Source organism: Triturus cristatus, chromosome 8 (genome assembly GCF_964204655.1).
Source record: "Triturus cristatus chromosome 8, aTriCri1.1, whole genome shotgun sequence".
NCBI classification, from domain to species: Eukaryota; Metazoa; Chordata; class Amphibia; order Caudata; family Salamandridae; genus Triturus; species Triturus cristatus.
The window spans coordinates 1223923672-1223945796 of NC_140591.1; the positions used below are offsets into that span (position 1 = coordinate 1223923672).

Sequence of the window (22125 nt, forward strand, 5' to 3'; positions counted from 1 at the left end):
GATGGACGGAATGCTGACAATGCATACATTCTCCCCCAGTCAAGAGATCTGGGTTAAATCCATCGTTCTTTTGCCCACTACACCACCCCAGTACATACACGGGTGGGGGTACGACTCGAACGTACATGGGTGTACATACACGGGGGTACGACTCGAACGTACGGGGCTGGGGGGGGTCGGCGCGTACGTACGGGGGCTGGGGGGGTCGGCGCGTACATACGGGGGCCGGGAGGGGGGGATTCGACTCGTACATAGGAGGGCTGGGGGGAGTGTTGGGCGCGTATGCGGGCACATGTCTCCATGGTTGCTATGGGAGTTCGGTGCGGACGGTGTTTTTTCCATACGGTTTTAACATCGGACGCACGGGATGGATCGTAATTCCGCGGTTGGACTTCACTTTTCACATTTGTACGGTAAATCGTCCGTGGACGTGTCGGACACATTTTCCGACCCGAGGACGTGTGGGGAATAATTCCCAATGCGATTCGTATGGACTTTTTCCCATGCGAATCGTAATTGGCAGTTTGTACGGCACTTGTACGATTCGTACGGTAAAAAGACCGAATACGAGTCGTACGGGGAATTTTTTTACCGGATCGTAATCGGCACCGAAGTGTCTCGGTGTTTGATGATCCCAGTTTTGGTCAAAGAGTAGTTCTTCTAGGGTGTTCATTGTTTCTTATTGAGGTAAACTCGTATATAGGCTTTCCACGTCTAGTTCTACCAGGAGCATAGATTCAATCGTGAAGGTCTGTTCCGGATTTTCAAGGATGGTCAGCTCTGAATCTATCCATGTGGGTAAGATGCATATCATCAAGATGAATGCCACCTCCAAAATTAACTATGTATTTGGAATGTTGCCCATTTATATATCTCATTCTACCTTTCAGGGCATCCCACGATTCATTTCTCAGTCCATATGGGGATCAGACAAACCATGATTGAAGGGTGCAAAGCTGCATGCCGCTGTTGCAAAGAGCAGTCTGCACCTGCCACACTTGAAATGTTATTGGTTGGTGCAACAGCTGGATCATTAGGTGTATCTGCTGCCCACATTCTGAGCAGCACCCATTTGGGTCTCACTAGGGCATAATATTTTGCAGACCTCTGCTGATCTCGCCAAAAACTCTACTTGAAGACCATCTCTTACCCCCCTCTCTAACTCCATCATCCATGCTTCACAATATGCATGGCAGCAGGCCCACATCATTTTAAAGGTCCTGGACTGAGTGCACTCCAAAGTGCAGCTGTGGCTTAATGCAGCCTTTGCCATTGGGGAAGAGGAAATTAGCTGGGCCTTATGTAAAATGCATGGAATTTACTATATTGACAACCTACTCTCTACTGGGTCCCTCAAACGTGTTCTTGATCTATGAATGGATTATGGGCTCCCCTGCTCTCATTACTGGTGATATACTCAATTGTCCCACGCTTAGTCTGCTATTCTGAGGAAAGAACTAATTAGCCCACCTAGATCCCACATCATTCATATCCACACTTGGAAGGACTTTGGTGGGGTCATAAGGGGTCTATACCCCACATTGATTGATTACTACTATTCCAACGCCACTCTGGAATTTCTACGTACCTGGTGGGAAGCACAACATAACACACAATTCCTAGAAGATGAATGAGAAACCCTACTGGCAGACTATAATAAAAGATTGGGGGGAGCATGGTTTAAATGTAGCTATTTCAAGATCCTTTATCGTTGGCATTGGTCTCCTGAGAAATTATGCACAGCTCATCTCAACATTGTGTCTCATTGCTGGAGATGCTGTGATCAAGACTGTGACATAGTTAATGTGGTATGGAAGTGCACCAAGCTCCAAGATATTTTGACACAGATTTGTAATCTTGTGAAAGGGGACCTGCAGGTGTCTAGGCCGATGACGTCCTGTCTGCTCCTGTTACATGATATCGCCTGCATCGCTTCTTTGACACAACATGTTAACAGATGGCTCTCCACAGCCCTCAGTGTGGCATTGCGCCCCCTCCTTTCAGACCGGGCTTGCAAGAAAGTACGATGTGGTACTTTTTGAAAGACTCATTTGTGAGTTAAAGAATAATGTAGCCTGTTTTAAAGAGATCCGGGGTTTCTTTCTCCAGCATTGAGGGTGCCACTTTCTCAAACTCTAACAGGAATGTTTTGTCACACTCCTTCACCATTGGCACTCCTGGAGTCTGGACTTAGCCTTGTGCTTCTTTACTGAGCCTGCTTTTTCTATTAGCATAACATACTGATTACCCTGTTGGCTGTAGGGTGTCTTCTAGAGGCTCCTCTTACATGCCATATTTTCTGATGGTTGAACTATGGAGTGCCTGTGTCGATGGAGCCTCTGGTCACCTGAATGCCGTGACTGGTGGAATGAGCAAGATCGGGGGTGGTTTTTCTATGGCCTCCAGTTTTGAGGGTTGTTCTTTCTTTCTTTCTTTCTTTCTTTCTTTCTTTCTTTCTTTCTTTCTTTCTTTCTTTCTTTCTTTCTTTCTTTCTTTCTTTCTTTCTTATCCTTACGTTTGCGTGTCCTTTTCTTTTCCTTTCACAGTTATTTCTCATCGTTCTTGAATGAGTCTGCATTTCCATTTCTAATGACATGTTTATTGTTGCTGCTTGCCCTTAGGGGCAACACTGTATGAATATTGTACGGATGTTGGAATAATAGTTGTTGGTAATGCTCTGTTTTTCAACCAGAATCATTTTTCCGTGACTTGTATTGTGTACCTGGATTACTAGTTACAAAATAAATGCCGAATTGCAATACCAAACAGGCATATCCCTCACAATGCACTCACACAACAGGGTAGCTATCCTGCCCTCACACAAGCACACTGCTCACACATGGGTAAACCACTCACTTGGAAGGAGCTGAGTTTTACAAATACAGCATCAATTAAGAGCATTGCAATCTTCCCTGAAAGACATTGAACAGGTGTGGTACTGCAGGACTAGTGCACGTTTCCTTTAAAAACATGGGTCAAGTGGAATATTGCAGTACCAACCAATGCCAGCTTCATTTAAAGACATGGAATGAGTATGCTACAGCAGTGCGAGTCAATGCAAACTTCCATCAAAGACAAGGAACAAATGTGGCACTGCAGGGACAGTGCAAGCTTCCTTCAAAGACATGAGAAAAGTGTGGCACTGAGTAGCACATTTAACACCTCCCTTGAATACATCAAACAAGCAGAATTTTAGATTAAGTATAAGTGTAAGGAACAGCACTGGGTTGTATGAGTGTAAGCTTTACTTACACGCATAGCAAGATTTCCACACACAAAACAGGTACAGCACCAGGCAGGAGTACATGCTTCCCACATATCCATGGAACACCCAAAAACACAAACCAATCTGGTCAGAAACAGATGCAAGCTTCCCATGTATGCACAGAACATGGACAGCATCTTCAGCAGTAGTCCAAGCATGTGCGAAAGCACTCACCTGCAATGCACAGCATTTGTCATCAGTTTGAGTTCCCTTCACCTGCTGCACAGGTACAAGATAGTCATCAGCAGTGCAAGCTAAGCTAGTCTCACATACAAAACAGGTATCACACTAGCATCAGCATCTAAGCTTATTTCGGCTACAGAATACCCAGAGTAAAATGCCTGGGCTCTTAGAGCTAAGATTGACTCTTAGAACAAGACAGACCCTTAATTCAGCTCTCCTTGTTAGTTAGTTGGCTCACCCCCTCTACTACACCACTGTGTATAACGGTTACTCGAGTTCCCCCTTTTCCAATACCTTGTTCTGAGGGACAACATCTTGTTTTCAAATATTATGCCAAGTTTTCAGAGGTTCCAGAAGGATATCTATTCATACTTTCGTTTTAATAAGGACAAATTCTGCATTAGCAACCCGAAGAAGTTGTTTAAAGTGACTTGTGCATTTTGTTTTAGCAGAGATTGAAACAAGCAATGCTCAAATCATTCATTCCCCAGTTCCAGCACTCTGTCCTAAGTAAGTCTATGCTCTTTTACTGTCGACCGATTAGGCTTAACACAGTGAAAACTCTGACCCTCTTGTCTTCATAAGCCACCGAGTAGCAAGAGCACAGCTTATTCTTTGGCCTCTGCTGGCGTCAGGCAGCCAGACCCAGATGGTGCACTCTGCAGTTACAAAAGTGGGCATGGGCACTGCTCGGGCCTTCAGTTCTTGCCCGATGAGACCATCACAGTGACCCCACAGGTGCCTTAGTAGATTCTGGTGCTATGAGTCCAACTCCTGCAGTTGAGGGACTCAGGCAGAGCTAACAGCAATCTTCCAGTGCTATAAGAGCTCCTGTCACTCTACTAGGCAGTGGTGCTGGAATACATTTCAGACTGTTGGTGCTGTCATCAATGTTACTTCACCGGAGTCATAGGGAGTGTGAAAAATCCAAGTATCACACAAAGAACAAGTGTTGGAAATGGGCCACACCCATTCAGCAGGACAGTGGTAAGGGTGTAGTGTGTAGCTGGTGCTCACATTTGAGAGAACACGGTCACAAATGTATTTTTAAAGCATGGTGTGGTAACGTCTGTCATTTACGGACAGCACATTTTCCATTGAAATAACCATCATATTTGCACAGACATACAATTTTCTGATAAAACTATACAGAACATAAATGATAAAGTGTGGACATTGAGTTTTAGCGAATATTTATCATTTGCACATCACTAAGTAAAGTGTCTTTACTTGTTTTGAGCCTATTAACATTTTTACAGCATGAAAAAAAGTGTTTCCTTTGTGCTTTCCTGTTTATTAATTTTGAAATATTTATACAGTTCATTTATAGGTGTTTAGTCTAGTTGTGTGTTAGAAGAAAACAAATTGTAGAGCCTTTCCTTTCACACCAGCAAGAGTTTCACTTGGTTCACTTTACAAAATCCACACACTCTGCAGTACGTAATTGAAAAATAAACACCAGTCTCCATGTTAAAAGAATAAGCCGCAATTTGTCAGAAGAGCAGACTGGCATTTGACCTCTGCCTTTCAATGCACAGTTACTGTCCCAAGATAAAAACCAAACTTTTTGTCATCTTTAATGCTCGTTCTTCTTCAGAACTCTAACATGATGCCCTCTAGTGTCTCAAGGGGCTGTTGCAGTTGGGCTCCCTCCCACCTCCTGTTGTAGTTGAGCCCTCTACCACCTCTGGGCCCTGGTGCGTTGCACCGGCTGCCACACTGGTAGCTCCGCCCCTGCTCTTTGGGTGCATCTTTGCGCAGTGAGATTCTGCATGCCACTGCCAGTGTGCCCTCATCATCCCCTATTGCTTGTAAATAACACCCTCTCTGGTATCATATGTACTAGGCCTGGATGGTAAATTTCGTTCCGTTCGTGGAATTTGCGATATTTTGACATTTTCGCGTTCTGCGGAGAGTGCAAAAATGTCAAAACTTTCGCAACCTGCCGCGAAACTGAAGTATTTTTCTTGTTCGCGCTTTAAAAATGCATTCTCGCGCGCGCGGTCGCGACTTACCGGGTCCCTGCATTCACCAACGAGTTTTCCTATCCGTTTGCGCGCGCCACAAGATGTTGGATTGTTGGTAGCCGGTCGCGCTATCCCGCAAGAGTTTGCGATCGCGAACAATTCATTGCGATCGCGAACAGGAAATAAGCATCGCAAGCAAGATGGCCGTGCCCATCAGCAACCGCATGGGCAAGTTGTAGATATATTTCCCGCGAGTGCGCAAGAACACATCGCGAACGGGCGGGAAAAGCAATCTCCGCATCTTCGCAAAAGTTTCGCATGCTCGCTGAGATTTTGTGCAATTTCGGGATAATTTGCGAAAAAGTCAATTTCGCAAATTCCGTCCACCCTTAATATTTACCCGGTGCAGTATTATCTGACATTAAATTAGGCCACTCTGAATGTGGACATTTTTAAGTCTCGCCTGACCCAGCGCATGCACTGGTCTGGCGAGACTTATTGAGAGGGCTCCAAAAAGTGCTACCAGATCTAATAAGAGGGGAGGTGGCTTAGCCATTCTATATCATAGTTCAGTGCAGGGAACATTTAAAGCACTGTCGCTGCCAGCGTGCGAAGCACTCGCATTCAACTTGAGACTAACAAGTCATTTTTCCTTTAAAGGCACCCTTATTTACAGACCCCCGGGTACTAAATCACCTTTCTTTCCCTCACTGGGTACCCTTTTAGAGGATGCCTTGCTGGGGAACTCGCATACCATTTTAGGGGATTTTAACTTCTACCTTGAGCGGGCAGATGATCCAGACACAGTACGACTCCTCTATATTATGGAAACTGCAGAGTTGATTCAACACGTAACGGGCCCATCCCACCAGGCTGGTCATACCCTCGATGGGGTTTTTTCCAACATTTCAGAATTAGCTTTGTCTGCTCTAATACCTCTGGCCTGGTCAGACCATGCGGGAGTCCGGTTTAACATCACACCTCCCCCCACTTAGCTAATGGGCGACACCAAACAGTGTGCAAAGAAGTCAGAGCTTGGAACAGGGTGAAAGCTGAGACTTTATCTAGGGCACTTGCCACCTCTCTTACACCCATTTCCAGCAATATGGAGGAGGCGGCCTTGTCATATACAAATTGGCTTACCCAGGCTTGTGCAAATCTTGCTCCACCCAAATTAGCGGCTTTTACTAGAATGGTGCCTTCAGCCCCTTGGTATACAAGCGAACTAAAATTGCAAAAATGTATATGTAAGAGCTTGGAACGCAATTGGAGGAAGGCATATACGGAGGGGGAAAAAATGTTATACTTGGCAAGTCTGGCCAAATATAAACAAATGTAACGGGAAGCCAAGCAAAAGAATTATGCCACTCAGATTTTAGCGGCAAAACATTCAACAAAAGAGCTTTTCTCTTCGATTAATAAGCTGTCCTCAGTAAAACCTGCCTCTGTTCCGGCTAGTACAGAGCTTTGCGAAAAAATAGCATAATTTTTTCTGACCAAAGTTAACACTATCTTTACTAGTCTTAGTGACCTTACTATGAAGGATCAGGAGGACGAGACAGAGACCTGTGGGACCCCACCTCCCGTTATCCTTAAGGAGTTTAGACATCTCACCCTTCAGGACACCTTGGAGCTACTAGCCAAGGTCAACTCCGGGTCCCCACTGGACCCATGTCCGCTGAAAGTCATCAAACTCTCTCCATTGCCTATAGCCACCCACCTCACTTCAATCTTTAACGGCATGTTTGATGGAGGGATTTTTCCAGTAATTTGGAAAAAGGCTTTTATCCTCCCTCTTTTGAAAAAACCTAGTTTAGATCCCTCAGATCCAACTAATTTCCGGCCCATCTCTCGGCTCCCATTTCCGGCTAAACTAGTAGAGAGGGCAATAAACTAACAACTCACAGCCTTTGTGAAGAACACATTATTATTGGACGCCTCTCAGCACGGATTCCGGAAAGGTCACAGCACCGAATCCGCTCTGATCACGGCTACGGAACAGATCAGGTCCGCGGTGGATCAGGGAGGTAGAGCAGCCTTGATCCTTTTGGATCTATCCGCTGCTTTCGACACGGTCCATCACGGTTTGTTGATGGACCAAGTTAGGAAAGCAGGAATTCAGCAAAAGGCATGGGATCTACTAAACTCCTTTCTTTCTGATCGGAGCCAAATAGTATCTTTGGAAAATGTTTCTTCCCAACCTTTTTCGCTGCCTTGCGGGGTCCCACAGGGATCCTCGCTGAGTCCCACCTTGTTGAATATCTACGTCTCCTCCCTTGCGCCTATTATCAGAAACCACGGTTTTAGTGTCACCTCCGATGCGGATGATACGCAAATCGTTGTCGCTTTACATCCTGGCCGCGAACTAGGGATGGACCTGAATTTTCAATCTTGCATGTCTGAAGTGGCCCAATGGATGGCAAGCAACTGCCTCAGGTTGAATTCTAACAAAACAGAGGTTATGCTGTTTGGTAACAACCCTAGTTTCTGGACCCCTGCATGGTGGCCGCAGGAACTGGGGGCCCTTCCCACTCCGGTAAATAAAGTAAAGAACCTTGGAATGGTGGTAGACGCCAAACTATCCATGGCTTTACAGGTAAAGGCGGTAGCCTCTAAAACCGGCTACATCCTGAGAATGTTGAAAAAGATTTTGTTCCTACTTCCTCAGGAGCATCGGCAGACTGTTGTAGTGGCCCTGATAACATCCAGATTGGACTACTGCAACAGTCTATACCTCAACATTCAGGAAAACCTGTTGCACAGATTGCAGTTTCTGCAGAACGCGGCGGCCAGACTCATAACTGGCATCCCCAAATTCTCTCTCATATCAAAGGCCTTTCGAGACCTACACTGGCTTCCAATAAAGTGTAGGGTCCAGTTTAAGTCCCTTTGTCTGGTCTTTAAGGCCCTACACGGAGAACGCCCAGACTTCCTCATAAAGCAATTCAAAGGTATGTCCCGGCCCGGCGTCTCCGTTCTTCAGACGCCAGTCTGATCACGGTCCCCATCATAAAAAAAGCTAGTTGGGGAGGCCGTAGCTTTTTGTACGGGGCAGCCAAGTTGTGGAACGGATTGCCTCTTCGCTTGAGATGCATGGAAAATTTACTGCAATTTAGGAAAGAGCTGAAGACTTGGCTATTAGATCAATAATTCCGGTTCTTGGATCAGGGAGTAATGGACAAAGCCAGGACACCTATTTGGTAATCGCGCGCTATATAAATCACAATAACATAACATAACATAACCAGGCCGGCCTAGAGCTACAGTGCATGTGCGCGGGCGCGCGTGCCTCGCTTGACCGCAATAACTTTCACTTTCGGGGCCGCACGGCCGCTTTGCTGTTTACCGCGATTACTTTTGCGGCCGCATGGCCGCTTGTTTAAATTGCACTGTCTCCCTTATGAGGAACGATTTTTATTGAATACTATGTGTGGTTCAACAATCGCATAATTAAAAGACCGCGGTGAACTTCACTGTTCAAACTGTGTACGCCAGTGTGGTTGCTCAGTTGCATGAGCCTCTGTTTATAAACAACCTTACTCTAAATATTTAATCGTCACTCAAAATCTGAGGTTTACGGTGAGAAGCCTATCCTGTGGAACGCCATGGACACCCTTGGGGATTTGACCTACCTGGTGTTCTTTAAATTGAATGGTGAACCTTTGCTCTTTTGAATTATCATTACCTTTTTCCGTTGTATGCACTTGCATGTTAAGCTGTTCCTTTAGATCTAACCATTGGTGCTTGTGTGAGGCTTTTTGAGGACCAAAATTCCTTTAGAAGGGAGAAAGGTGTTCCGTGTGATAGGTAAAAGTGTTACCTCTCCCTGAATATCCTACATTTTCTGAAATATACAGCACTCTATGCCACTATATTGGTCAACTTTGTGCAAGGCAAGCACTCTTTTCTGCAATATCTTTATTTTCAATTACTCAGTCAGGATTTTATTGGACCCTAAGCAGTCTTGGCTCCATCCTTTTCACAATATCTAGAATAAGACCGGCATCCAGTGTCACTGTGGGTCTTGGAGCATGGTGGGAGTAAAAATGTGTTACCAAACCACTTTATTTTCAGCTGAATTAATTTACATGCCTTCCAAATACTGTGCTGACTACTGATCTGCCACTGGTTTAAATATCAAAGCATACTGTTTTTACACTAGTAGTAAATAGTGCCCTAAATCCATCCGGTAGTTTCTGCATCCCTTAGAAATGTTATGCCACAAATGTTAGGTACTCTATACATCTTGACGAATTTGGGAATGTGGAATAGTATGTAATTTGTTGTTTGCGGTTGCACTACGTTTTCAAATCTAAATGCGGGAAATAAGTTCAATTTTGTACACTTTTTGCTGCAATGTGAAGCATGTTTTAGGTCGGAAAAACTAGTCCGATCAACATCAGTGATATCTTGCTGTCTCTTTTTTAAGGATATCTGCCTTTAACAATTATATGAAATGGCACTGTTTCCAACCATACATGCATTCTGTAAAGGTACTCAACATGGCTGCAGTTGTGAATGTTTCCAAGTCCATGACCTATGTTAATTTGCATGTGGGTATAATCATGGGGTGGCACGTGGGTGTACTAGATTCTTGAACCATCTTTGTTGGGTTATGAGTTTATTAGTATTACTATGCTGAACACAATCGCACCACATTATGAGAAATCTTAGTTTTTTCCAAACGTACTTCTGAACTTGTCCCTTGTCACGTTTTTTTTTTCTTTTTTGCTACAGAGCATTCTTTTAGAACAGACATTATTTACCCATTTTAAATGAAGGGTCAGTGGGTGCACAACTAAAAAAAAAAACTGATGTTGAGATTTCGCTCCATTGTAAGCTGTGGTGGTGGTCTTCATTGCTGCAAAGATAGGAAGAATACTGCCGACACTGGAGGAGTTCTCCACTTTGCTTGACCCACTCAGCCATGTTCACATGGTAATGTGCTCCATGCTAATATAGTCCACCCTCTTTTAAGCTGGTCTTATCAAGCCGGTTTTAGGACAGGCACTCAGATTTAGGTTTTTCTGTAGTCTGTTCTGGGGTGGACTAGAGTGTCTCCAAGAAATCTGCTGCAGTCGAGTTAGGGCATGATATCCAGTGGGGTCAATGGTCCAGGGTTCATATTGGTCACTTGTGGGTTGGGGATCAGAGTAAACTCCCTCTTCATGGGTATTTAAGGGATTCCACACAACCCTTCCATCCAGTAGTGTGAATTCTGCTTGCAATATTTAGTGATGTGCTGAGGGAAAGTGGCCTTTCCGGGTAGTTAATGGACAAATTTTTATCACCCACTCCTCCCCACCAAAGTCTATCTAGGATGCTGTAGTATGGCTCATTGCATGTTCAATATTTTTAGTATTTTTTTGCATTTGTTTTAGAGTTATGTTATCAGCATTTGTAAAGAATGTGTCTACTATTTCTATGGCCCCACTGAGCTATGAGAGTCTGGGGAGCAGCCTGTTCTGTACGGGATGGAATTTTTCCTCAGCTAAGTGTTTAGTTAGTGAGGTTTGGTTGCTCAATCAGTTGTTTAATAATGGTTAGTATTGGTTGATTTTAACACACAAAATATGCTTGAAAATCTCCTTAGAGTTACTATGTGTAGGTCAGGCCCTCCAGCATTACGCAAATCAACCGCAAAATCGGCTAAGGAGCGCAATTTTAAAATTTTGGCCGCAGTAAAGGCTTTCCAGTAGACCTAAAAAAAATCGTAACTTCTTATTGGCTGTACACGCAAGTCACTATGTGCCGCCGTACAGCGGTAATAGCTGCTTCTTCCTGCCACATACAGTTTGCCCGAACTGACTCTGGACCAGACAAGCTGATACTAAACCCACTGTAATACTTGTGGCAGACTAAGCTCGACCTATGACACAGAATCCTCATTTACAGCCCTGATGCGTTTGGATCTGGATGAAGGTGGGGCGTGACCCTATTCTCCTGCTAGACTCCCTTCCTCAGTAGATGCATAAACAAGCATTGGCATAGCCAATAGGTCTCGCCTTTGGGACCTTATAAGTGTTTCGCCATGCAGCAGTTGATGTTGTTGTTCCAAGGATATTGTGCTGCATAACTAAATACTTATAAGGTCCCAAAAGCGAGACCTATTGGCTATGCCAATGCTTGTTCCTGTATGCCTCAGCTTCTGTTTTCCTCCTGTTTACCAGGCCGTGTCTAATATTAAACAAGGTGTTTTTTTGAGTTGGACCCACAGTTTGACCATGCTCACAAGATCTCTCTACATTTGTTCTTTATTCGTTTCGTGTCTATCATTTCATAACCCACTTATGATTTGAAGTCATGGTCTTGCCTTGAGTGCGCGATGAATTAGTCGCGCCTGGCTGTCGAATAATCAGCTAGTTGATGCGATAAAAAATGATACCAATAGGGTTTCATGATGGTTCAGTTCATCTTGCAGCATGATGCAAAGCTCCAGCGTTCAAAAATGATTAGACCAGGTCCAGATACCGCGATAAATTATTCATTTTGCTTCACTGCAGTTATCAGCTTTCCGATTACGTGGACCAATCAAAGTTCATACAACAAAATACCTACAGAAAAAGTTTATCAGGCTGGGACCTGTACTTGAAATATGAAAAGATGCAGTGAGGGTGCCTGAAAACGGAAACGATTCTTGAAGAACCTTTTTGTGTGCATCAGTAGTATTGCCTTATTAGCATCCCCCGGGGCAGCCCGCTTTGCCCTCCCATGCCTGACGGATTTATGATTAAACTGCTGGCTTACTCCTCATTAGAAACTTGGGCTCAGCATTAATGGAAACAATAAGTGGATTGTTGCTAGAATCGCGCGCAATAAATCACTCCAAGTAATTAGCATATGTTAATGCATGCACGTGTGTGGCAAATTGATATTTCACAGAAAGACTTGAAGATTGTGTGATCGTTTTCAACAGAGACGGACAGCCGAAGAAAAGAGCAGCTGTGCAGAGCCAAGCCTGTATCAGAAACAATTCCGTTACTTGAAGTCATTGGGCTCACCTCAGCGATGAAAACTCAAGCTCTGCAGAAATCCCGAGGAGTAATGAAGTGTGAAATAGCAAATTAATGGAAGTCGGGCTCCCTGACCTCACTTTCGATGGAAGAGTGAAGTTCTTCTGTAGCTCTGCCATTTGTGTCCTGGTGACTTGCCGAGAAATGCTCCAAGATAAGGAAAATAAAAGGTGAATTCTTTCCAGTCACCTCTACCTGGCACAGTGTGGGATGCTCTGCTTTTTCATTTCAAACGCATTTCTCACAAATTGGAATTGCTTTGCTCTATGGACGCCGCAGACAGAAGCTGGCATTTTACTTTGCAGTTACTCTGTGGTAAGCCCATTACGGTGCTGTCAGCGCGAGACTACTGATAGACGTCAAGATGGCTGCCCCAGTGTCCAGAAGCCAGCTGGTCATCATTAAGCTAAAGATGCAATATTTACATATGGCTGGCCTAACTGCGGCCCACAATGAGTGCAGGAGACGGCAAGAGGGTTAAACTGCAAATTGAGGTTCAAGGGTGTTAGGGAACCCAGGAGGCATCATAATGTGTGATAACCAGTGCTTAAATGTAAAAAAAAAAAAAAAATTGCCAGGACCCTCGACAGGAGGCCACTTCCGTTTGCACTCATGGACATCATTTGAGGCTAGTTAGTGGTGATAGAGGAGACCTCTAACTTGCTCCCTGCTACTCCTGACACTTCCTTTGTGACCCCTTGCCTGAGAGGGGCAACACTTTTGTGGTCAGCGCTGCAATTACAGTAACAACACAACTACTAACTATCACACTCCTACGAGTTTTACATTTCTAACTACTCCAGGCTCCCAAAGCTATAAGAATGGCTTTGGGGGCAGATATTAGTCACTTTCAATGTTTATTGATTTAATAAACAACTTTTGTTGTGCTCGTCTCCAAATGAGACAACAGTGCCACCATTTGGCAAACTGTCCTAAGTGCCGGTGTCGAAAATTAAGTGCTGGTGCTGAACACTGGAAGCCGCCGGCTCAAATTAAGCACTGGCGGTGACAACACCTTCAAATTAGAATACTGATAAAAAATACTTAGAGAAGCACCTCTCTTCGCAATTGTCAGGCTTTAGGTTGTGTCAGTTCCACCAATATGAACCTACTTGGTCACTTCCAGTTCTCTTACAGCCTGTTAAGTGGTAACTGGAGCAACAGTATGCTGTTTCGAATAAATGGCTTCACGTTGCTTCTCAGAAGTTCATGTTGTGCACACAAGAAAAGATATGGGCCAGATGTGCAACCGTTTTTTGCAGTTGCAAATGGGCAATTGGCCCATTTTCAACCGCAAAATAAGTCTGCCTTATTTACAAACCCTATTTTGCGAGTCAGTAATCTATTACCGACTCGCAAAATAGGGTTTGCGACTCTCTATTAGGAATCAGCATACCAAGGGCGTCCCTTCCTAATATCGAATCGCGCTTCAATGCAAGATTGCAGCTGCAAAACACTTGCACTTTACCACCCATTTCAAATGGGTGGTAAGTCACTCGCAAATGGGATAGGGTCCCAAGGGGCTCTGTAATGCTGCTTGTAGGGGAACATGCAAAGTGTGCATAACTGTTTGGACCGGCCAAGACAGCTGGCCAAGCAGTCATGCCCACTTGGCATGTGCAAACCACTCCTATCCCTGTGCCTCCAACCCCACCCCACCCTAAACCATCCCTGGATCTGCAAAAAATAAAATTATAACTGCGTTATTATCATTTCATTTTTCCATTTCAAAGAGCAGTGGGGCGACGCTCCTCCGCCTTAGCGAAGGAGCCGCCCCTGGAAACTGGCTTCTATATTTGTCTTGTGGAAATTATTTTTAATGGCACGCTTAATTTTCCCACTGAAAGTAATTTGTTTTTGGCATTGATAGCGTTCAAAATTCCAGTTTATCTGTAATGTGATTATACATGGGAGAAGTTTTTTTATAATCTTACACCGTTGCTCTATGGCTAGCATCGCTTTCTAATACATTTAGATCTATTCACAACTATGGAACTATGTCATACATAAAATGTCTTTGCAATATCGGACATGAAATTATGCACTTCATTGCATGTAAATGTATGAGGAAAGGGAAATCACAACACCTTGGTAGACAACTCTGCAGTCACATAGACATTAACACCTGTCATCGGTACTGTTCACAAATTCTAGAAATTCACAAACCTCTCTAAGAGTATTTCTGTAACCATGTGACGATCACAGCTTTCCAGGAGTATCAATTCCACACACTTAATAATATATAATGTTCCACATTCTTATATGTAGCGTACAATAGTTCCACATGCTTAATTGTATATAATGTACAATTCTATATGCAAAAGTGCCTTAGCCTCAGTGCGATTAAAGTTATTTCGATCTTTTCCTCTTTAGAAACCCCAGATCCCACATCCAGACCGATAATGAGCTTGTCCTCAACCCTTTCCAACCCTGGAATGGGATTGCAGACAGATGTTTGAAACACTTTGACAAAATCACGGGTTTTGCAACTGCAAAAGTTGGTTCTGAGTCATTCCAAATCGCAATTACAAGTTGGTGTGAAAGGGGTGTTCCATTCTAATGTCAAATCGCAGTGCCATGCATCACTGACTTGTGACCAAAATTGCGGTTAGAAATCATTGATCAGATACCGCCCCCTGAGTGGAAGTGGTATGTGATTCGCAAAGGGGACGCTGTCATTTGTAAATAACTATCACATTTGCGAGGCAAAGAAGTGATTGCTTGGTCAAAAACATAATTGTTAACTAGAGATTGATGTAGCCTTTTTCACCATCTTCCTTCAATCACAAAATATATAATTAAAAAACATAAATATGTACATACTGTAAGATATTAGTTGAAGGGTGTGAGAACCTAACACAAATAATACTCAGGGTCAACCACAATAGTCAGTAAATAAATCTATGCTTAACTCTCTGGTAGCTTGGCACAAAGCAGTCAGGCATAACTTAGACGCAATGTGTAAAAGTTTTATTCAGTACTCAAACAGTAATAAAGTGAAAACACAACACAAGAAAAATCCTAAACCAATTTACAAAAATAGAAAACATTTTAATAAAAAAAATGACTCCAAAATAATAAAAAACAATAAACAGATCCAGAGATAAAAATTTTAAATTTAAAGTAAAAATAAAGCTAAAAAGCACAAATCGCCAACCACCGTTATCTTTTTGTGCTGGACCTGGTCAAAGCCACACATAAACACCAACCATGATGTAACTGCATTAAGGAACTGAAGACACCACCACATTCACAGGGAATGAGAGTCACTGGATAGTGACTTTCCTGGTTGTCTGCTGTAACAACCTGGTGGATATCACTAGGTACTACCATTTTGGCTCCTGTCCCTCTCAGAGCCTCCACCCTCTGCCCATAGTAGGTGACCCACTGCCTATATGTTGGACTTGGCCCTCTCAGCAGGGTCACCCCCGAACTTCTTGTCTTCACCCCTCTTGTTTTCTGGATTTTGTTTTTGTTCAAATTTGGACTCTGTGCATTTACCACTGCTAACCAGTGTTAAGGTGTTTGTGCTTTCTCTTTTAAACATGCTAAAATTGTCTGAAACCCCATTGACACATTTAATGTACTTGTATGTCCCTAGTTAAGTGCTACTACACTTATCCAGGACCTGTAAACATTTGCTTGGGAACAAGTCTAAATGTCATGTTTGGTGTCTGAGGAACTGAAATTTAAATAAGTCATTGTTAATGTAAAGTCGGATTTTAAGTCACAATTCTGAAAATACCATGTTTAGAAAGTTGACATTTTCTTGTCCTACCCATTAGTGCCTGCAGCCTGTTTCCTGGGTCACATGACCAGGTGCAGTTGGCAGTTGTGCCCCTCCAGTCCTGGACCCTTTTTTATGGTGCTAAAAGTGTGTAGACTTGTCAAATCAAAAACCTGAGGAATAGAACGTTTTCACCCAAATAGAGAACCAAGATGTACCTGCGTGCTGATCTACCCGGTGCCTTACCGGTTAGCCTTATTTCACGGTAGCTCCTGCTGCATTCTTCTCCACAGCAGCAAATCATGTTCAGCCACTTCTCGCAGAAGGGGTGCCTGGCCTTGTCATGCCTATGTCAGCTATAGCCTGCGGCTTCGTCCTCCTGGGGAATTTCGACTTCCAAAAAAGAGACTAAAGCCCTGGTTTACATCTCAGTGGATGTTTACTCTATTACACCGGTGAAAGATATCTCTTCCGCTGAGATATAAATCCCATTATATCCTGTGGGATTTATATTTTAGCGGATGGGATATCGGGCACTGTTGTGACGGAGTAACGCGTTCGCTGAGATCTAAATGAGACGCTAAGTCTGAATGTAGAAATCTTCATTGCGTCTTCGCCCAGAGGCTACCCAACGAATATGACTCCGTCTCTGACACCACTGACTGCCTTGACCCACTGAACTTTATCATCTGAGACATTTTTTTATCAATATTTCTACTAATCTGAAAGTAAGCAGAGACTGGGCTTAATCCACTTCATGTTACCATACACCGCATGGCTGTGTGTCGCACGAACAGACACCCTTGGTTGGTTCTTTGATATTTTAGGTGCTAATTTTTCACATTAAACTTTAAAAATTCATAACATAGGTTCTACTGTTTGAATTGTTGTTTCGATGTCAAATCATTTATTATATTTTAATCTATTTTTTGTAAATAGTGTGGGATTTTTCTTGTGTTATGTTTACACTGTTTAAGTGTTGCATAAACATAGTTTACACATCGCCTGTAAGTTATGCCTGACTGCTCTTGTGCACAGCTACCAGAGGGCTAAGAGGAGTTTAATTTAATGATTTTTTGTGGATCACCCAGACAAGGATGGTGTCTGTTGCTTGAATAGGGTTCTACACATTTCAATCAACAGCCCCCACACAGGTGTATTCTTATTCTACTATAAACTCAAATGAAAGAATAATGGCAGCAATAGGGACATAAAATACAAATGGGTAAACCAGCTCAATGATGCCCTGACCTTCACTCCATTCTATTAGCTATAAGGTGTACTTTCTAAAACATGTGTTGAAATAAACTTAATGGGGAGTCTGAAATTTCTCCAAAATGATTTTTTTTTCTTAGAGTGCATTTCTTTACTTTTCAGGAATTTTTGAATATGTTATAATTCAGTGTGCTATATTTCAATGCAAGAAATACATTCATTGCAAAACATACAGCTAGAAATACAAACATTTCAGTAAATTGTTTTGTTCTTTTAGGTCAAGCTAATGCCTCCAGCACCAAATGATGACCTGGCTACCCTGAGCGAGTTAACAGACAGCAGTCTGTTGTATGAAATTCAGAAACGTTTCAGTCACAGTCAGATATATGTGAGTTCATTCTAACTATTTTTGAGATCTGTATTACAGTGGTTATGTTTTTGTGATATGACAAATAGAAGGTTGTTGCTCTGATGAATATGTGCAGAATAATTTTGCCTCACCAGGACATCATAGAGTTACTTTGTGAACTCAGGCCATATACAGAAATAGTAAGTTTCCCAATGCTACATACAGACACAGAATTCTGAGAATATTTATTTATTATAGATTGATAATTAGTGTGGACCGGGTTGAGGGGCTTCTGTGGAGCAGAATTATGGAATACAAAGAAGAAGGTTTTGAAAAAGAACAAGGGACCATATTTCCAGGGTTTTTATTACGGAGTAAAGTGAGCACAGAGAACAAGTATTACAATTAAGATTATAAAGGCACATTGTTCCCACCACAGATTTCGCCAGGTAAACTTGTAAAATTGTCCAGGCTAAACATTTCACATTCTGAGTTTTGCAGCTCTGGATGATGGAAAGCAGGCAGTCACCCAATTATCCTCTATTCTTAGGTGCAAAACTCAGAAAGGAGATGTAGTGCTGCAGCCAGTTACTGCATCCGGCAACATGGTTCCACAGCATATGGTACTGAAGCCCATAGTTGGCTTGTGTGTCTCGATCAGACTACTAGGGAGAAGAACTATCTTTAGAAGACACAATTATAATGACCTTTACCTTACAGATGATGAAGGCGACAGATTAATTCAATGAGAAGTAGTAGGAGGGAGTAGAATACTCATTCATGGGCATGCAGAGAAAAAGATAAGGACTCGAGAGACAGTAAATGATTAGCATGCTGTTTGTGAGACACTGCATGTTTTTATTAGTGGTGAGTCCTCTTATTGACTCCCAGATCCAGTTCATGGGGACCGAAGGGAGACAGGGGCTACCGGGCCTCAACTGTGGTCCTGAAGTCTATCCTACTATGGCTTGGCAAACTGGGCCAAATACAACCCTGTTTGCACTTAACTGGCAGTGTAGCAAGAGCGAGCAAAGCACGTCTTCCCAGGGAGATAGTATGACGAAAGGAACTCAGAACTCAACAGTCAACCAACAGACACTATAATATATTGCCCAGCCCAGTAATTATGTTTTTATTCTTTAGTCTCAAAACAAAACAAAGTGGTGCATAGTTTAATAGAAAGGCGTGAGCAGGGTTCTTTTCTCAGTAACGATCTACAGTAAGGCAATACACCCCACTTCTGCTAGTCTCACTCCCTACTAAAGTTGATATTTTATGACTGTATTCACCAGTATACTGTTGCCAGAGGCACTAATTAAGTGCAGGTACATTTACTTATATGCCTCACTGAAATGAGTAATTAAGTCTTAAATCCATTTGCAAAATTGTCTGAAAATTCTAGTTTCATGTTTCAGTTGCAGTATGAGGCACATTTTTACCTGTTGTTTAGTGGTGCAGTTCTAGCAGTGCAGCAGGTGCTGCTTATATACACAACCTGTCAGTGGAGGCTTGACATTTGCAGGAGACACAGCAGTGACCTTTCATTGGAAGAGGGACTGCTAGATTGCATAGCAGACCTGCTCAGCAGCACTCCGCTTCGGCAGACCTCCTCAGCTGTCTGCTGCAGAGAGATACTCAGACACTACACGAGAGGGAAAGCCTCCTGATGAAGTCAGACATAATGGAGTGTTTTTGGGAGTTGCAGCCTCTGCACTAATAAGGGCTCATCCAGTGTGGGGATGTTGCAGCTCCTATCCCAGGCGTTGGTAGTACCAGACTCAGAGGCTTACAGCAGCTTGCCAGTCAATACAGCGACGTTTGGTCCTTCAAAAGACTTGGCATATCTCACACATGAACTTCTCAGAGAAACCAAGGTCACTTTTTATTACTTCACTGTCTGTGGATCACAGCTTTTTTGGGGGTACTGCCTACCCCTGGAATACATCAACAGTTTCTGCTCCTGCAGACAAAAGACACACCTTCCATTTCTCAACAGGCAGGCAGGCTTTAGATGAATCCTTAGTTCCTCATGAAGAAAGTGCAGACTTCAGGTGAAGTGCCTTTACCTCACCTCTGGAGACTGTTGTCAGACAGACAGACACTAACTCCTGCCACACAGCACTTCATTGAATTCTCTGCAGAGCACTCCGTTCGTTTGTCAAGAAGAACTTAGAGCTGGAACAAAGTGGAGTAATTTGGATCTCTCCTTTATACACATTTTCCAGGCAGGAGATGTACATTCACAGTCTTATGGGCTGATTTGGATCTTGGTGGATGGGATACTACATCACAAAAGTTACGGATATCCCTTCCTCCATATTACAAGGGCCATAGGATATAATGCAATTGTAATACGGCGGATGGGACATCCTATCTGCTAAGATCTAAATCAGACCCTAAAACAGGAGTCTCAAACAGGTCGATCATGAGCTACCAGTAGCTTGCAGCCTGTCTTAACGTAGCTTGATAACTGTCACTCCATTTTAGCAAATGCAGCTGTGAGGCCCTGAAATGTGACTACAGGAACAATATGGAGCCTTCTCTCTCCTAAAATAAGAAAGTCACTAACAAGAAGCCATAAATAAATAATTATTCTTTGTTCCTTTCTTTCTCCATCACTTTTTGTCCATTTTTCTTTCCTCTTCTCTGCTTTGTTACATTTGTGTCTTTTATTTATATTTCAGTCCCTTTTATATTTCTTTTCTTCTTTGTTCCTGCTAAAATTCCCTTCCCTCCTCTGTCATTTTTTCCATTCCATCGCTCTTTGTTTTGTTCATTTCTTCTTTCTTTCATTCCTTTGTTCTACCATTCCTTCTTTCCTTTCTCTCTACTCTTCTTATGTTTCTCTCATTCTTTCCTCTGCTTTCTTGATTCTTTCTTCACCTTTCATCTTTTCTTCCTCTCCTCCCCTTCACTCCTTCCTTCCTGTCCATCCATTCTTCTTCCCTTCATTTTTTCCTTTCCTTCTTTCCAGCTTCATTTTTCATAATTTCCTCTGTTTCTTTCCTTCCTCAAATTATTTCTCTTTCCTTATTTCTCTCCTTTCATTCATTGCTTTTCTATTTTTCTTTCTACCTTTCTTTAGAGGTACATACCTTCCTCAAGCAATCATTAATTTGTGTTTAGCTTTGCCTCAGAGTGGACATATGGTAATGGGCTGCTGAGGTATGTTTACTTTTCGAGCATTGTGAGGTGTGCATGGAATCTATTCATAATCTTAAATCCTAAAGTCAGTGGCAGTTTTTCAATATCAATGAATGGATTTTTAGGGCAATTAGCCAGAAAATGAAAGTCTTTCGGTCCCAGCTATCATAATTAGGGTAGTGTCATCACATTTATTGTATGACTAAGAAACAACAAAACCAATGAGTCACCTCTCACAGATGATTCACAAAGAAGAGCAAAGGGACAACACTGCCTCTAGGGGACCACATAGCTCCACAATCTTTCCCCGACAACTCTTCTGACATTAGTGGGGTGGGCATACTGCATCAGGACTGGATGCTCTAGGGACAGTGTTAAATATTCAAGGGGCTTGATCATTTTTGTGCAGTTAGCAAATTCATATGTAAGGCAGTAGCTCGAGATGTTTTTCATAGATCCGAATAACTATCCCTATTAAAAAGGTTGGAGACCCCTGGTGTAAGACTTTTAAACCAGATTGGGATGACTCTTTCTCAAATGTCATCCTCAGACAGAACCTTTATGCAAGGTGATGGCTTACAGCAGAAAACAGTGAGACTGGCTCCCAGCAGAAGTATTCAAATATGGAAATAATGAAGTGTGATAACTCTGCACATGGCTGTTATCAGCCTTACTAATCACATATATACAAAGAGGCAGTCCCTCCCTAGAAGCATTCTCCCCTTGACCAATAGAAATTGCAGTCCCACCTGTCAACCCACCATATACCAAATGTCAATGCTTAGAAGAACTAATAAGCAGGCATTTTGCAAACAAGATCACCATTGATTTCTAAGGAAACCCCTGTCTCCACCCCCTTTACTTAAGTGTCTGGGTCTCAACCCTGCAGCCACAGGAAAGCAGGTAATACACTTTTGCTGTCAGGTACTCAGATTTCTCAGACACACAAGGTCCAAGTACTATACATATGCTACATATTCACTGCATAAACAAACACTCAACATGCATTCGAGATGTTAGCACAGGGATTCACATGACAGTGGAACTTTACATGAGATGAGACCTGGGTCGATGTAACATGCTCTCTGACACAGCGAGAAACCTCTGGTCACACTAACGATTCACCACTGTTTTATGTGTCTCATCTCAGGCATGGACAGCAGGAATAAGACAAAATAATTCTATACGCACGCTTGCAGAGTTCCAATGGGATTTTGTGTTGCACTATCCCTTTTGAATTTACCTGTTACTTCATGTTTCAT

General features: G+C 42.9%; 1 protein-coding gene across 2 annotated transcripts in view; it reads left to right on the forward strand.

The window, feature by feature from the left end:
• MYO16 (myosin XVI) overlaps positions 1-22125 on the forward strand; it is a 2357781-nt gene that overhangs the window by 822123 nt on the left and 1513533 nt on the right. For both annotated transcript variants that reach the window (XM_085622905.1, XM_085622906.1), the window contains exon 11: positions 17648-17758. In XM_085622905.1, coding sequence (XP_085479031.1) covers positions 17648-17758 — 111 coding nt within the window. The remainder of the gene's footprint in view (positions 1-17647; positions 17759-22125) is intronic.